The following is an 18,447-nucleotide window of genomic DNA, read 5'->3' on the forward strand; positions in this document are numbered from 1 at the left end:
AATGTTATCCAATTTTGGCATTGGTCATCGTTTTTCTCGGTGGGTGAGGGAATTGGTATCTAATGCTCAGACCATGATTAAGATTAATCGCATTAGAGGCGGCCAGATCAAGTTGGGGCATGGATTACGGCAAGGCTGCCCTCTCTTGCCCTTGTTGTTCAATGCCATTGCTGAGGGTCTCATGGTGTTGCTTAAGCATGTTGCGGAGAAGTGCCTGATTGATCCTTTAGATGTTCTGGATTTCTCGGACCATATTCTTATTTATGCTGATGATACGATTATTTTTGGGCAAGTAAACGTGCAGCAGATGCTTAGATTCAAACTTATTCTCCAATTCTTTCTCTCTCTTTCTGGGCTTTCCTTAAATGATAGCAAATGCTCTCTTACTACATTCAATGTTGAGTCTTCTATGCTTGCAATGGGACAACAAATTTTTAATTGCGCAATCTTTGAGTTGCCGATGACGTATTTGGGCATGCCGTTACAAGTGAAGCGCCTCTCCTCCGCTGCTTGGGCTCCAACTATTCAAAAAGTGAAAAACAAGATTTTTTTGTGTCAGGCGTCTTATCTCTCCATCGCTGGCCGTCTGACTTTAATCAGACATGTTCTTTCTTCTATCTCTGAATTTTTTATGTCAATGTTCGTAATGCCTGTGGGTGTGGAGAAGCAGATTTGTCGTTTAATGACAGATTTTCTTTGGTCTGGGTGTCAACTCCAGGGTAAGCGCCATTTGGTTGGTTGGCAAACGATGGTTTTACCTAGGTGTATGGTTGGCTTAGGTATTTTTTCTCCAAGACAGAGGAGTATTTCTCTTGTGTCCAAGCAATGTTGGATGACCCATCAACCAGGTTCTCTATGTGCTCGTTTGCTTCATGCTAAATATGGTGCTCCTGATTTATCTCTTTTTCGTCATGGAACCCAGGGGTTGGCGATCTCGCACTTGCGAAGCATGTGGCTGAGAGCCTTATCGTTCTTTAGAGATCAAATTGGGGATGCGAGAAATTATGATCAGTGGTTGCAATGGGCGATTGCGCCAAATGGTGTGTTCCACACCCACAAAGTGTATAGATCATTGCTTTCTCCGGGGGCAAATTGGTTTCCCTGAGTGTGTGTTATGGGCTAAGGGCCCTTCCCCAAGATCTCAGGTCTTGGCTTGGTTAATTTTGCATGATAGGGTTCAGACTCAGTTATTTAAAGAAGTTGGGTTTTCAGTTTCCTAGCTGGTGTGTGCTTTGTCAAGCTGTTGAAGAAACTACATCTCATTTATTGAGGTCCTGCCCAATCTTTATGGCCCTATTTAATAGGACGTGGAGATCTCCAAAAGTAATTGTGAAAGAGGAGTCTTTCGCGCTTGATATGCTCCTGGGCCTTGTTGGAATTAGATGATGCAAGCGGTGGAGAGTGATCTGAAAGACGTGGTTGCTTACTACTTGGTGGTTTGTTTGGATGGCACGCAATGATGCTATTTTTCGTCAAATTTCGGTCGTCCTTAATAATCTTGTCCATAAAATCCTGGTTGATGTATATGTGATTCTACATATGCATCTTAGAGACCTCTGCTTCCCTCTGATCAATGTTCACTCATCTGTGGTTCCTTCTAATTCAGCAGATCCTGGTTGAGCTTGGCTTTGTTGTCTGTTGTCTGTTGCTATCTGTCTGTAGTTTCTTTTTCTTTAGCTTCTTATTTTTCTATATTTTATTTTTGTTTTCTATCTTGTTCTGTTCATGGGTTCTCATGGGTTCAACATTTTGTTGATTTTCATGAGTGGTAATGTTGATCTTCTCTCTCTCTCTCTCTCTCTCTCTCTCTCTCTCTCTCTCTCTCTCTCTCTCTTTGTGCACACTTGAGTGCATGTATATACAATCACAAATATCCATAACATTTTAAAGAAACCATGATTTCATTGTGATATTCTCAAAAACCTAAAAAAACAAATATGATTGCTAATCAGAATATTGTGGGCTACCATGATATTATCATATTATTATGTTTTTAATTTGTAATATTTGGTTTTTTATGTTTTCATATATTTTCTTAAAATTTTAAATCTTACATAGGGAAACAATTATATATGATTTCTCCATAATAACATAAATATTTATTTATTTTACGAGATTCTTCTTTGCCGAGAAAATCCTAAGATTGAGATGTAAGGGGTAACATTTGGTAATTATTCTGTCATAATAAATACTTTCTTCTACCACCGAGGTGGTATCCCATGTATTTACCAGATTTGGATTGCTTTTCTCACTTACTTACCATGGATGGCGGGGCACAAGCGGGATCCATTGAGAAATCTGCAAGAGACACTGTGTTAAAATGAAATTTATTACCCGATAATAAGGAGGGTGACGCCCCCTGTCGGAAACGAGCCCAGACAGGGAGACACAACCCTCTGGTGAAAGCGAGACAGACAGGGGCGCTGCCCCTACTAGAAGTAAGGTCAAGGCAGGGAGGTCTCTCCCCCTCCCGTATCAATCATGAGGCAGAGGGGTCTCACCCCCTACCGAGGCAAAATTTTCTGGTAGGGGGATCCACCTCCTGTCGGGTAAAATTTCTTGGCAGGTGGATTCACCCCCTACCGAGCAAAAAAGACAAGGGGCAGGGGAGCTTCGCCCCCTGTCGAAATTATCGAGGAGAGGGGGGCGAAGCCACCCCCTGCCAGGGAAAACAAAAGGGTAGGGGGCTTCTCCCTGCATCGATCATTCTTCGACAGCGGATAGTTGGGCCCCTGTCGGCAAAGTCAAGAGGACATGCGGCCCCCTGTTGGCAAAGTCAAGAGGATAGGGGGGGCCCTGTCGGCATTCGAAAGGTCAGGGGCGAAGCCCCCGGTCATGCTATAGAAAAAGAGGATAGGGGCGGAGCCCCCTGTCCTGCCGAAGCGATCAAGGGCAAGGGGAGGACCTGGCAGAGGCAATCGAGGCTTCTGCCAGTCCCCGCCGACTACACAGGGGTGGGGAGGGCCCGACAGAGGCTGTGGGGCCTCTACTGGCCCTCCGGGAACCATAGGAGGAAGGGGGCGACTACACCATAGGGGAAAGGGGAATGGTTACCTGCGGACGGGGCTCGCCGAAAAACCCAGAGAGGGAGAAACGAGAGAGAGAACGGGAGGGGAAAGAGAGAGGAGGTCGATGGGCGTCGGGCGGGACAATAGAGGTCGACGGGAGCTGATCGAGCGGGCAACGGCAGGTCGCCTGGCGGCGGGCGGGCGACGGCAGGACGTCGGGCGGCGGTCAGGCGATTGATGGAACAAAAAGGAAAAAGAGGCTCGCATTAGGGATTTATGGGAAATTTTACGACGGATTAGCGACGGCAAAATTTCATCGCAAACGCCATCGCAAATGTGTGACGGAGTAGCGACAAAAAATTTCTGATGCTGAGCGGTTGCGAAGTTGCGACGGAATTTGAGACAGAATTATTCTGTTGAGAATCCGTCGTGAATTCGCAAGGGATTCCCAACAGAATTTTTTTCCGTCGCTAAGTCCACAAATAATTCGAATGTTAGTGGCAGATAGTTTTCTTTAGCTAATCTGTCGTAAATTGGCGACGAAAAAAATTCATCGTAAATTTCCATCGTTAATTAGAGTTTTTCTTGTAGTGAACCTGAACGATTGCTTTCTGCCTAGCGCTGCCCTAGTCTTGCATCAAACACCGCACATGATATGGGTGTCCTGCCAAAGAGGGACTAAAAGGGTCTTTGCATCCCACTTTGACACTTTTGTCACACCATAGGGGTGCAACAAAATTGTCCTGGACGCCACAATCTAGGATGAAATGAGACCATTCCATCAAGATGTCAATATATGTATCTTGGATATAACCGCAAATTCATATACTAAAAATATGAGTAAGATGTATTTCGAACCTAGGCTAGAAGTATGATCCGTTTTGGTTATTCATAGGTTCCCAATATTTAATGGCGGATGGATGGAAGTTGACAACATGTACAAAGAACAGTCATATATTTTTGATGAATAACCACAAAAATAAGAATTTTAGAATACTTTAAAACAATTTTCTATAGGTGTGTGCGAGGGAGGATAACCCAATGTTCTTATTTGACTATATCAGAAATTACAAAAAATATAATTCTCTTCGTGAAATTACAAGTAAAAAGTGGGTTTGCATCATAATAATTAATTTAGTTAATAATTGAACATTCTTAAGTGGTATGGTCTCCCTATTTTTTTGAGTAATTTTGTACGATATATGGTCATCCTACAAAGACTTAATGACTCACTTTGTAGTTGTGGGTGTATTTGGGTAAGAAATAAATTGGTGGGCAAAATCATTAATGAGATTTAATTATGGAGGTTCCAAGAAATACCAGATATGAGAATTAAATGGCATTACCAAGGGAACCCCATCACCGACCGCACCCTGTCTGGCCTCCTGTTGGTAAAACTATTAAGGTACCTCTGTCCACTAGGGAGTACACCGAGCTTCGATCTTGCGGTAAGGTAAGGAACGCTAACTTGGTGACATACACAAGTCACCCCCTCCAGATGAGCGAATGGGTAGTGAATCATGTTTAAGCTAAGAATGAGCTAAGAGTGAAGTGCAAGGATAATTAGATGCAAGCGTCATCTTTTCTTTTTTATGATGTTTTATTTTTTTCTTGTTTGTTTTCCTGTGCTTTTGGTTTATGCTTGATGGCCACCATCAATCTACATCAATCTACATCAATCTTTCTCCTCCAATCATTTATATCCAATGTCATGTCCTCTGTGAGGTCCAAAGCATTCATATCCTTTTCTATCATCTCCAACCAAGTCTTTATGAGCCTACTCCGACCTCTTTTAACTGATACATTTATGTTTACAAATGAAACAAAGTGAAAATATAAATGTATTCACACCCTCCTACAGGGGGGGTAAGAGGAACCAATCACCCCAGGATCATGACCATCCAATTGATGCATTTGAGCACATAGGACCAGTCCTCATCCAAGTGATAATTTTTATCGATCTTAGCTGTTGCTTGGATAGGTTCTATTGAGCGTCATATTAAAGTGATCCCAATTCACAAATCTTCCTCCCACACTAGCTGTTGTTTGCATCGATTCCTCACCATTCTAGACCAACCCACAAGCAAAATGAAGATGCCTTCTGCTTTCACCACCATCTTCATTTCTGCTGTGGCACTCTTTTCTCTGATATTAACAATAAAAAGAATTAGTCTGGATCAGATGTGCAAGCATAAAACCATGAACTCATGCAAAGGCAATGTCATTCCATTGCAGTTTATAACACAGAAGAATTAGTCTGGATCAGTTTGGACCCATTCTCAAAGTGTAGAAATAGAATGGTTAAATGGACCCATATTGGATCTAAACCATATGCAATAGGGTCAGTTGCCTGATATCCACAGGTAAGATATGGGCCTGATCCTAAACCCATTTACCTGAACTTCTAGCCTTATTGTTTAACCCAGAGCAGGCCAGGACTTGGTTAGGCTTCTGGGTTAAAAGCGGGCCTGGCTGAGCCTTTATCATAGCAAATTAAAGCACAACGGACCCGGGTCTGGTGCAGTTCATTTAAATGGAACACACATCCACCTTGGTCCTTGACTTGCTATGGGACTCATTACGAAGCAGGTTATATGTTCCCCCCCGAACAGGGCAGTTAGCTACATCTCATGATCGGGGGTCCCAAAGAGCACCACGTATGTAAGCATGTGCGTCTCGTATCCCCATGTTTGTCAGCATTAATTAGCGTTGGAGTTTGATGCGATTGCAAAGACTTAAGTACCCTCTCCTCCATTGGTGCAAAAAAAAAATGACGGCTCTTGAAAATGAGTGGTTGTAAAGACTTAAGTGCCCCGAAGATGATTATTTAAGACCCAGTCTCTGCACTGCAGGATTATCCGAGAAAGAAATCTCCCCTGGAGGAGGCCATGAACATCAACCCTCTTACTCTCTCTCTCCCTTCTATTTCTGCTTCTGTGCACATCCATTAGAAGATCATACATTGCTCCATCAAGCACCGACTGACCTGCACATTGACTGTTGTGGAGCCTGATTCAAAGTTTTTACCCTTACAGGAGGAGGGTTTGGGGGCTCATCCCAGCGTGGGTAGCATCATTCAACTCTCACTCTCTCTCTCTCCCTTCTATTTCTGCTTATTTAGAGTTTTTACCCTTACAGAAAGGGGGGTCTGAGATCTCCTCCCAGTGTGGGTAGCATCATTCAACTTGAAGAGTTATGGAGTCTGATTCAGAGCTTTTACCCTTACAGAAGGGGGGTCTGAGGGCTCCTCCCAGCCTGTTCATGGCCTTTTGCCCTTACAGAAGAGGGGATTTACATTTCGTAGAACACCCGTCACCGGAACGACGGCTCCGCTGAGACCTCCTCGCTAGGAAGAGGAAGACGACGTGGTGGAGCTTCTGCTGACCATCCTCAGCGCGACTGCACCGACTGGGTTGCTGTCGAGGAGGAGGGCGAGAACGGTGACTCTTAGCTTGGGCAATCTTTCTTTTGATGATTGTGGTTGTAATGTATCGTTGAAGTTAAAATGGGGAATGAAATGACAATACAAATTGCTGAAAATTTACAAAAATAAACTAGACTCAATAACGAAGACACCATTTTTTACGGATTTAGAATATGACCTCCGGTTAGGGAGATATGACTCTGACAAGTTGGTCCTAATTTGCGGAAGATACTACAAATCGCTATAGCGATTTGCGGAAGACACTACAAATTGCTATAGCGATTTACGGAAGACACTACAAATCGCTATAGCGTTTTGCGATTTGCGGAAGACACTACGAATCGCTATAGCGATTTGCGGAAGACACTACAAATCGCTATAGCGATTTACGGAAGACACTACAAATCGCTATAGCGTTTCGCGATTTACGGAAGACACTACAAATACTACAAATTGTTGTAGGAAAGCCCGATAATACTACAAATCATTGTTGGAAGGCCCAAAAAAAATTTGGTCCGGAGGGCGCTGCCCTCCGAGCCCCCCGCCAGGGGCGGCCCCCCTGGACCCCCGCCCGCTGACCGCGCAGCGGGATCCGCGCCGAGGGGGAGCCCCCGGACCCCCCTCCTGTAAGGGCAAAAACTCTAAATCAGGCACATACGTAGAGAGAGAAGGGAGAGAGAGTGAGAGGGTTGGTGTTCATGGCCTTCTTCAGGAGGAACCCTTTACCTCCCTTGATTTCTTCTCTACAGAGAGAGAGGGTTTTACAGTGTTTTACGAAGAAGGAAGAAGAAGAAGATGACGATGGAGCAATGTAGGATCGTCTGTTGGATGTGCACAGAAGTAGAGAGAGAAATGAGAGAGAGTGAGAGAGTTGATGTTCATGGCCTTCTCCAGGAAGAACTCTTTGTTTCCCTTGATTTCTTCTCTAGAGAGAGAAAGGGTTTTACAGTGTTTTACGGAGAAAGAAGAAGAAGACATGTTTGTCCTTTTTTTGAACAGAAAAAGAAGAAGACTTTGAAGAATCAACATCATCCTCGACTTTCTGGATGAAGGACATGTTTGTCCTTTTTTTGAACTATTTGTTTTTTCTTTTTTGAATGAAAGGCATTTTTGTCATTTTCTTAAACCATCACTTTATGAGAAGAATAACAATAAAAGGTACTTAAGTCTTTGCAACAACACCAGAGTCCGATGCAAAGTTATGTCAACATACACAGGAATACGAGTCCCATGTGCTTGTATACGTGGTGCTCGTTCAAAGCCCCGAACACAGAAGTGGGATTCAGTGAATCATCGGGGGGCTAACATACACAACCCTCACGGCTCATTATATATGGTGGGAAAGTCCGAGCCGACTAATGACATTACCCATTATTTTTGCTTTAAAACAAGCAAAAGCAGTCTCTTCTCTCCCTTACCAGTTTACCTTTCTCTGCATCCATTCCTCACCATTCTCGACCAACCCACAAGCAAAATGAAGATGCCTTCTGCTTTCACCACCATCGTCGTTTCTGCTGTGGCACTCTTTTCTCTGATATTTTCTCTGATATTAATAATTAGAAGACGAAACTCCGAAAGGGTGGCCTCTCAAGATGGCGAAGCAAAGGACTCTTCATCTTCCGCATCCTCACCATCGTCACCAAAAGATGGTGTAACAGAGTTCGAAGTGTTTCTCAATTTCAGAGGGGAAGATACCCGCAAGGGTTTCACTGGCCATCTCTATCAAGCCTTAAGAGACAAGGGCGTTTGCACCTTCATCGATGATGAGAAGTTGTTGAAGGGTCAGAGGGTGGATGAATTATTTGGGTACATCGATAGATCTAAGATCTTCGTGCCCATCTTCTCAAAGGGCTACGCCGATTCAGAGTGGTGCTTGAAGGAGATTGCCAAGGCCATAGAGTGCGGGAAGACGACTGTTCCCGTGTTCTTTGATGTAGAGCCAACCGATGTTCGGCATCAAAGTGGGTCATTTGAATCATCATTCAAACGCCACCAAGAAAATAAGAAGTTGGGTCAAGGGGAGGTGCAAAAGTGGAGGGAGGCGTTGAGAGTAACAGGGGAAGTTTCCGGTTACAATCTGAGGACTGACACAGATTGGTACTCTCTCTCTCTCTCTCTCTCCAGTGCTATGTCTAAAATGTCTTAATTTTATTGTGAAATAATTTTTGAAATTTTTATTTCCTTCACTTTTATATAATTCTCAAACGCCAATTTATATATGCCATCATTTTCTTCACAGTTTTTTCAACCATATAAGCCATCTTTTTCTTCGTTTTTGTACTTTTAATACTTCTTCAATAAAAGATTTCCGAGTTATTCTGATTTTTTTTTATCTTTCTATATTCTGAATTTGTAATAAAGATAAATTCTTTAAAAAAAATATTAATCGAAGTAAATTCAATTTGATTCGATTCAGACTGATTTTATGAACCTTTCTGAAAAACAATTTAATTCGTGAATCGTTCTTAACAACTTTAGTTTTTAACCGGTGCTTTAGTTTTTCTTTTCTAATCGATACCCCATCATCCATTGATGCCCTTTTATTGGTGAAAGTGCTTATTTGTAGCAGTGAGATCTTGTTCTCCTATCAGAAAAAGGAGTGAGATCATATTTAAAATTCTTATCATATGAATTTGGTTGTCCGTGTAACAATTGGCTGTTTTGTTGTTCCCCTTATGCCAGGCATGAAGCAAAGCTTATCCAAATTATTGTTAAGAGGATCAAAAAGGCATTGGATAGACCTTTGTTTGATGTGGCTAAGTTCACTATTGGGCTGGATAAACCTTTGAAAGATATGATTAACAAGTTAGATCTTGAAGCTGATGATGTTCGGATGGTTGGAATCTGCGGCATGGGCGGAATAGGAAAGACTACCCTCGCAAAGGCCATCTTTGACAAGATCTCTTCTAAATTTCAAGAGTGCATCTTCATCCCCAACATCAAGGACAAAGAAATCACTTCTGTGCAAAAGGAGCTCTTGGATGCCATTTCTTGTGACAACGACACCAAAGTAAATGATATTGATTATCGCATTAGGAAGATCAAAGAAGGAATTAAATGCAAAATCGTGCTTCTTATTCTTGATGATATTAATGATGCGAAGCAGCTTCGTGCATTAGCTGGTTCCAAAGACTGGTTTTGTAACCAAAGCAGGATTGTGATTACAACAAGAGACAGAGGCTTGCTGGGTGGCTCGGGAGTGAATGAGCATGAGATGTATAATCTGGAAGTGCTGGATTCTGAGCAGTCACTTCAACTTTTCAGCTGTCATGCATTTGGGAGCAAAGAACCTATGGAAGATTATGCACAACTTTCTCAAGAAGTTGTATCGGTTGCTGGTGGACTGCCCTTGGTACTTGAAGTATATGGGTCACAATTTTTTGATTTAAGAACTCTAGAAAAATGGAATTACATGTTGGATAAATTAAAGGACCGCCAGGAAAAGGGAATACATGAAAGGTTGAAGGTAAGCTTTGATGGACTGGATGAAAGAGAGAAGGAGATATTTTTGGACATTGCGTGTTTCTTTATCCGGTACGGTAATAAAGAATATGCGATGCACATATGGCGAGATTGTAAATACTACCCAGACATAGCACTTGATGTCTTAGCACACAGGTCTCTTATTAAGTTCGATAACGAGGGTCGGTTTGAAATGCACGATCAAATTCGAGATATGGGTGAACAGATTGTTAAGGATGAGTGCCCCAAATATCCGAGCAAGCGAAGCCGACTGTGGGAGGAAAGCGATATACTTGAAGCATTGGGATATCCTGAAGTAAGATCTCACTTCTTGAATCTATTGCCTGATTTAGGTTTTATCCATCTCTGCATCATCCAATTAAGCCCCAATTTAGGATGTCAAAACTCAATGAATCGACTTTGGAATTTTGTCACCAATGTGTTAAGACTCTAGTCAAATTTGTACCAATTTGATCTCATTATTGTGCTCTAAAGGGTTAGGGCAACTGACCTTAGAGGTGAGCTGAATCAATTCATCTCACTTGGAGAAGTTGGTTCTAGTTCAACCAGAGTTACCAAAAGCTTCTTTAAGTAGATGGGAAGCATGCTTCCAGAAACTCGCTTCGAAAACGCACGATACTTCTCGCTTCAGATTCCTCATGAGAATCTCGATTCTTCCACGCTTCTTCTATGCTTCTCACATGCATTATTCATACTTCCTATATGTGTTTTGTACATTTCTTTTCATGTTTTCAATGTGCATCCTCTCAGGCTTTCACTCACTTTCCATGTGCTTACCATCATTGTTAGATTTTTACAAAAAATTAATTCTTTTACTGAAAATTCATGAAATATAAGAATAATCAAATTTTATTTTAGTTTTTGTTTGCTTCTTGTTTGATTCCTATTCAATTCTCATATTACTTCATTTTTTATTCTTGTTTCACTTTCAAATTAATACTTTGCTTAATGCCTCGCTTCTTGCTTTCACTTCTCGTAACATTTTCCGCTTCTACTTCCTAATCTTGCAACCTTGGGTTCAACCATGTTTTCAGCCACATTTGTATTATAGGCACCATATTTAACCAAGTTCATACCAATATGTTGGTGCATGCAAGGGAAGTCAATGGAAAAAGTACCTTGGTGGGCTCGGAGAGTAAGCGTGGTCACGGCTGTCTCTTGCGTGCAACTGCAGAGATTATTTTGTTGCAAGTTGTTGAACTATAATGTTTGTTAATTCTTTGGCTTACTGTTTTCCATGAAAACTTAATTTTAGCTTTAAAGTTGGAATCGCCACTTAATAGTCAAAAGGGTGGGAATCGGACTGGGTAAAATCCCACTGGATGCCCGTGGTCCAGACTGAATGGGCCAGGCTGGACCCTCGTTTTCTAAATTCAGCCCAGTCTGGTGACCATCCATTGGGTCAATCAAGCAGTCAGAAACCTGTCAATGGGCGGGGTGAGCCAGGTAAAATATAGACGAGCAAGTCAGCCTATCGGTGAAAATGGGCCAAGGTAGCCTTTTTCGCAGCCCAAGTCAATAGGATTTAGATGGTTCAGTTTTGAGGAATATTGAGATTTTTTTTTTCAAAGGATTTCTCTTGTTTGCTTGGGCCAAAGGATTAGTTTTTCATTATAAGGAACTCTGACAACAAAACATTCTCCAAGGCTGTGACTGTACTCACCATGGACATGTCTCCTCAGCGCTCTTATCTAGTCTATAAAGCATGTTTAATATTTTGTTTCACATTGAGAATGATATCATCAAAAGGCTATTTCAGGGCATGTTTGTTTTTATTACAGGTTACTGTAGCTGTAAAAGTTTTGTCCTTGTGAAAGCGATTTATGTGATTCACATTCTCAAGCATTAACTTTCTCGCGTTTGCTTTTAGGTTGTGAATTTGACTTGTATGAAAATCTATCATAAGAACGTGTCATGTCATGTCATTACCTTAACACATTCACAGCTAAGCATTAATGCTTGTGAAAGTTTTATACAATACACCCTCAGACTTGTGTAAAACTTTCACGAGTTTTGAGGCTTCAACATTCATGGGTTACGTTTTTTGCATGTTTGCAATTTGCAATGCCCCTATGAAAGTTCAAAAATGTGATTTAGAATCACAAGAAACCTGTGAAAGTTGCAAAATCACAGGTTTAATTTTGATTGTAAATTACAACCACAATACTTTTTCAAAGTTAGTGGAACATGAAAAAGTAGAAGTTATGATTGTGACTGTTTTTACCTGATGTTGCCTTGAATCTTGTCAAAGTAGGTCACAAGTTTGATGTTATGATTCACAATCACAGCATCTACCTTTTTACTTTCTCAAGCGTCTACATTCTCAGCTGTGACCAAAGGAAACATGAGGTGTTCCATCATTTTTTTCATTTACATATACTGCTTTTTTAAGTTCAGAAAAATGTGTAAAATAATGTTGATTAAATTTTGGATCCTAGGAGATTGGAGCATATATATATATATATATATATATATATATATATATATATATATAGAGAGAGAGAGAGAGAGAGAGAGAGAGAGAGAGAGAGAGAGAGAGAGAGAGAGAGAGTTGGGTCAGATTATAACCCGTCTCAAATTGAATTTTGTTTTCCATACTATGTTGGTTTCTCTCTTTCTCATAGGGAACAAGGAATGTTGAAGGCATTGCCTTTCCCCAGCACTATCCATGGGACGAAAAGAGATGTTTGACCACAGACTCTTTTAAAGAAATGTCTAAACTTAGACTTCTTCATGTGAGTGGCGCCACATTTGAAGGTGAATATAAGCACTTGCCGAAGCAAATCAAATGGTTGCAATGGGAAAACTGTCCCCTGGAGTCACTACCATGTGATTTTCATCTTGAGAAAACTGTTGTCGTCGAATTACCTGGCTGCAATATAACCAAAGTCTGGAACCAACAAGGATGTGGGCTCAAGGTAAGCAAGCGCTGGGTGCTTTTCTTTTTTGTTCATTCTATCAAATAAGTATCCCAATATTTTCAAAATATTATGATTATGTCGTTACATTTTAAAAAGCAAATACCATCCTAAAGGTGTGATAGTTTCAAAATGCTAAGTTTTATTTTTTATTTTTTATTTTTGAGCATAATCACAATTATTATTCTCAGGAAAATATGAGTGAGGGAAAATCTTGTGATATTTTGAAAAAACACATTTTTCTCAGGAGGATCTCAAGAAGTATTGGTTATGTTAATATAGAAAATATATTAACTAAAATATAAATACAAATAATAAAAAAACTAGGCAAAAGTGTTTCAATAGTGTTAACATTTTGTTAAAACACATTATTTTTAAAACAGGTGATATTTGGAAAATATTGCATTTGTTCAGTTACAACTTAAATTTGATCGGAAATATCACAATCTATCTTCATATTTTTCAAAAATTTGGTGATAATTGTGAATATGGTTGTGACATTAATGAGATAGAATAAAATTATTATAATTTGTATTATTATTTATAGTTTTATTTGTTTATATATATTTATGTATTTTTATATATGCTGATATATTATGGAGATTTTTCTTATAAAAAACAAAATCTTTTTAGTTCAATGCAAGATTTTCCTAGCTTGGGTTTTCTTGAGAGCGAGATTCGTCACACTACTTTTACTTTTGATGGACACTCTTCTTACAAAAGATTAATTATTTGCAGGTCTTTGACAAATTGAGAGTCCTTGATCTGAATGGGTGCAGGCAGCTCACCATTACTCCTGATTTTACTAGCATGCCGCGGCTAGAGAAATTGATATTTGATGAATGTCGTGAATTGACCAAGGTTCATGAATCTATTGGGCATCTCAAGAGTTTGACATGCTTGAGTATGAGAAGCTGCGTGAAACTAGAGGAGCTACCTGCCAGTGTTTGTCAGTTGAGTTCTCTTGAAAGACTTGACCTTGAGCACTGCTATGCTTTTTCAATTTTGCCAAAACAGTTGGGGGATCTGAAATCATTGAAGCAACTCACCTTAGATTTTACAAAAAAAATTATAGCTCTTCCCGATTCCATGTCACACCTGGAGAGCCTCAGTTTACTCTCTTTAGATTCGTGTGGTTCACTTACAGAGCTCCCAGAATGGATTGGAAGCTTGAAATCTTTGAGAAACCTCAGAATGAATACTACTAAAATAGAGAGAATACCTGAATCCATTGGGCGTTTGACCAATATGGAAGAACTACATGCTGAATACTGTGGCTCACTTGTGGCTTTGCCCGATTCAATCGGCAATTTAAAGAATCTAAGGTTTCTTCATTTAGACGGAACAGCCATTCAAGAGGTGCCTGAATCCATTGGGTCCTTGAAAAATCTTGAAATATTGTCCTTGAATTGGTGTGATAAGCTCAAAATCCTGCCGCAACTTCCTCCTTCCCTACGTGAGCTTGATGCACGTGGTTGCACTTCTTTGATAATGATATCACATGTTTCAAACTTGAAGGAGATGCGTAGATTGGATTTAGGGGGCTGTGATAAGCTTGTCGATGTTCGTGGCCTTGAAAGTTTGAATTGCTTAGAAGAATTGGTTCTCGTAGGATGTAGTAGCCTTCAATCTCTCCCTGAACTTCCCCCTTCTCTAGTCAAACTTTTCGTTTCGGATTGCCTTGCTTTGGATATCATATTAGATGTTTCAAACTTGAAGAAGTTAAGTACATTGGATTTAAAGGACTGCAAGAAGCTTCTCGATGTTCGTGGCCTTGAAAGTTTGGATTGCTTGGAAGAATTGATTCTCGAAGGATGCAGAAGCCTTCAATCTGCTCTCCCTAAACTTCCCCCTTCTCTAGTCAAACTTTTGGCATCGGATTGCCCTGCTATCGATATCATATTGGATGTTTCAAACTTGAAGAAGTTGTATACATTGGATTTAGAGGGCTGCAAGAAGCTTGTCGAAGTTCGTGGCCTTGAGAGTTTGAACAACTTGTACTACCTGTTTCTCACAGGATGTAGTAGACTTCAATCTCTACCTCAGCTTCCTCCTTCCTTGGTCATACTTCAGGCACGACACTGCTCTGCTTTGGAAACCATCCCCGATCTTTCGAAAGTGAAACATCTAGAAGTATTGCGTTTAAGGGGCTGCGAGAAGCTTGTTGATATAAGTGGCGTTGAAAGCTTGAATCGCCTGATGGAATTGGATCTGAGAGGATGTAGTAGACTTTCTGATTCTTTAAGGGACAGAATTATGGTAAGGTCTTTTCCTTTGTTTGGAAAAATGCATCTGTATTTGTTTTCACTCGAAACTTTCACTTTTGTGTTGAAGCTTAAAACAAATAATTTGATTTCATAATCGGTTTCTGAACTGAATAGTTTTTCAAAATGATTTTGAAAGTTGGCTTGAACTAAATTGGATCCAATACTTTTGAATCGGTTTTTGATATTTTAAAAAATATTAAAAAAACATGAGCATTCAAAAAATAAAAGAAATGGAGTAAGAAATGAATGAAACACATAAAGGAATTGTTTTTTTCAATAAATCGGTAAGTGTCATTTCGGCCTGATCCATGTCCATTAGATTTGTTTACTGAGTCATGCTCACATCTCTGCTCAGGAGGCCGACTTTGAAAGCATGGCTTCGTTTTCTATTTCTGGAAGTCTGATGAGTGTTGAGGGATCCAGCAATGCACGGCTCTCTTTTCCCCTTTCCAGACGGTTCAACGAAGACATCGCTTGTGGTTGCTGCCTTTACTTGGAAACGAGAGGGCGCTTTGAAGAACTGCAGGGGATGGCTGTCCACGTTGAAGAGGTGGTAGAAGGTCGTTTGATCTCTGAATGCACTTGTCGAGTTGGCTCTTTGTACGAGAAGCTGGCCAGTTGGTCTGAGATACCTGACGTGGTCCTACTTGAAGGGAATGATGAGATAAGAAGAAATGGCCACAGGATGATTCATGTGTCAATCGATCGGGGTCTCCTGTTGTGGGGAGATTTTCATTGTGAGAATGTTAGTCCTCCTCAATATGATGCACCAGCGGATTCAGGTTCTCCTTCAACCACGTGGTATTGTAAGATCAAACTTTATTTCAACCGAGGCAGAATGGAGAGGATGAGCATACAACCGAAGGAACAATACCGGCATCTTAGTCTGCATCAGATACCAAGAAACTTTATTCTAAGCGAGGATGAGTATACCAAGCGAGGAGGAAGGGCTGGTTAAACTAGTTGGGCCATCTTAGTCTGCATTAGATGGGTTTCTTGTACTTCCAAGTTTTTCTATTAAGGAACAATACCGGCACAGAGGTGCTAAACTTTATATGCTACATCAGGTCGGTCAGTAATAAATATGTTTTGCTTATATTTTATATTATAGAATGAAAATCTATGAAGTGTTTGTCGGGCAAGTGGGGTTCAAATCTTATTGCTTATAAGTTTTATTTTGTAAATGAGTTAGTTTGAGCTTGGTGTAGTTGGCTTAGGATCTAAATTTTATTGTTTTTAACTTTTAAAAGATACAGTTTCTTTTGTAAATAAACTTGCTCCTGTTTGTCTCCTTTAGCTCGTGCTTTTCATGAGTTCAAGTTGAGCTCGGTTCAGCTCACACCCTCTATTCGGTTCAGCTCATTTACCAGCCCTAGACAAGTGCCCTTTCCCATCCGGTGCAGGACAGGTCATGTAATTTGACAAAATACATTTTTTGTGTGTTTTGAAATCACATTTATAATGCATAAACATGTAATTTGACAAAATACATTATTTTCATGTTTTGAAATTACATTTATAATGCATAAACACTTAGCTCTCTCTCTCTCTCTAAGATCTTCACTTGTTAATGAAATCAAATGCATTATGGTGAGGGATGTGAAGCACCCGAACCTGATTAAGCCTCCTAACGTGGCATATCTCAACCCAGAATTTCATCTTGTGCTGAGTTTGGATATAAAGAGCCAAATTCCATAAATTTTCATTTTAAAAAGATCATTTATGTGAAGATTCTGAAATTTAATCTGGGACTCGATGGGCGTTGCCGCAGGGCGATATCAAGTCACCGGTGATCGACGTCCACAACGGTGGTGGGCTGAGCGACCAGAATCCTAGCGACAGAGTCAACTGCGAGTCTGATACATCCATTGAGGAACAACAATAGCAACGACCATGAAGATGGTTCAATAGGGTTTTCGATCTTCAACCCTTGGATCGAAAAGCCCTATGGCCATGATTTGTTGATAATGGTGGTTGCGGTCTCCACCACCACACGCTGCTCAGGAAGCCCCGACCCTCTTTTGACGACCTACAATGAACACAGCTCACCCTCTTAGAGCGTAACAATGGCATTTCCCCCTTGAGGCCCAAGGGCTACGAGATCAACTCCCTCTACCTTCACCCCCTCTGTCGGCCTTCCAAGGGCTCAAGGTGTTGACCTTCTCTCTGGAGGGCCTCACCTCTCCCCTCCACCGACATCGACGAGTGTGGCACACTAGGACAATAAATTCTCTTTTTTCTTATGGGATGGCAATTTGGTTTGTCGTCCTGCCCTGGGACAACACACCAGAGTGTCATCCTGCCTTGTGACGGCATACCAACTTGCCATCCTGCCTTGGTACGACATTCATGTTTGTTCTCTCACTATGGAACAACATTTCTCAATGTCGTTTGTTCAATAGATTCTTCGAATAAGCCCCATATAGAGGCGTGTCTTAGTTGAGCCAAAACTCTTCTTGCCCGTTTTGAGAAAGATTGCTCTTGAAGCAACTTCTATCCTAAGCAGGGCTCTCTATGGATGAGCTTTATCCCCCATGGAGATAAACACAAATCCATATGGGTTGGATTCCTACCCAGAAAATCCTGGATTTCCAAGATTTTTATAAAAATAGGAACCGACCCCATAGCTTGAAAAGTTTGAAAATTCTCAGAGTTCTAGCCTTGCCCTTACTTTGTTCTTCTCTTGTCCCTATCCAAAAGTCTTAGAAAGATCACCTCAAACTGAGGGGGTGTATAGGATTTACTGAAATGATTAAAATTAGTAGTAATAAAATTTGATAGGGTCTGCCTAACCCTAGCTTGCCTTTCAAAAAGAAAAAAGAAAAAAAAGAAGTTGAACCAAGCTCAACACTCATTTGTTGGAGTTTGGCTTGCTAAGCTAATTTCACGAGTTTGAACAAGCCAATCCATGAGTAGCTTGTCTAGTTTCCCAACCCTAGTTGCCATTAATCCTCTTTGTCACCGATCACTGTTGAATTGTTGGGGCTGTCCATGTCCCACCTATGAATGATATCCCACTAATAGGTCGGTCAAGTCATTGCACATGAAAATTGAACAGGAAAATTTCAGATAGGGACCTGCCATCTATATTTTGTTTTAAGTTTTTGCACCAAAGTCATGTGAGATCCCATGTCCTCGAAAAAAAGTGCCAAAGAGGGGGCACAAAGCTAATTTCATGGCTAGTCTCTATCAAGGCCATCTGCATACTTGAGGTATTGTGCGCTCAAACCTTATTTCAACTGAGGCAGAATGCCAAATGGTGCAGATACCGGTAAGGAGAACGAGTATACAAGTGAAGGAAGATGAGTATACAAGTGAGGAGGACGAGTAGGGCTGGTTAAACTAAT

The 18,447-nt window shown here is 40.8% G+C and overlaps 1 protein-coding gene across 1 annotated transcript; it reads left to right on the plus strand.

Moving 5' to 3' along the window:
* Positions 1 to 7,854: 7,854 nt before the first annotated feature.
* On the plus strand, positions 7,855 to 16,190 carry LOC149832159 (disease resistance protein L6-like). Its single transcript, XM_090012369.1, has 5 exons — positions 7,855 to 8,529; positions 9,115 to 10,210; positions 12,540 to 12,833; positions 13,572 to 15,092; positions 15,456 to 16,190. Exons 1-5 carry the CDS (start codon positions 7,907 to 7,909, stop codon positions 16,056 to 16,058), a joined length of 4,137 nt encoding a protein of 1,378 aa, XP_089868495.1. The 5' UTR covers positions 7,855 to 7,906; the 3' UTR covers positions 16,059 to 16,190.
* The last annotated feature ends 2,257 nt before the right edge of the window (positions 16,191 to 18,447 follow it).

Source organism: Nuphar pumila, chromosome 7, assembly GCF_984573655.1.
Source record: "Nuphar pumila chromosome 7, dmNupPumi1.hap1.1, whole genome shotgun sequence".
NCBI lineage: Eukaryota > Viridiplantae > Streptophyta > Magnoliopsida > Nymphaeales > Nymphaeaceae > Nuphar > Nuphar pumila.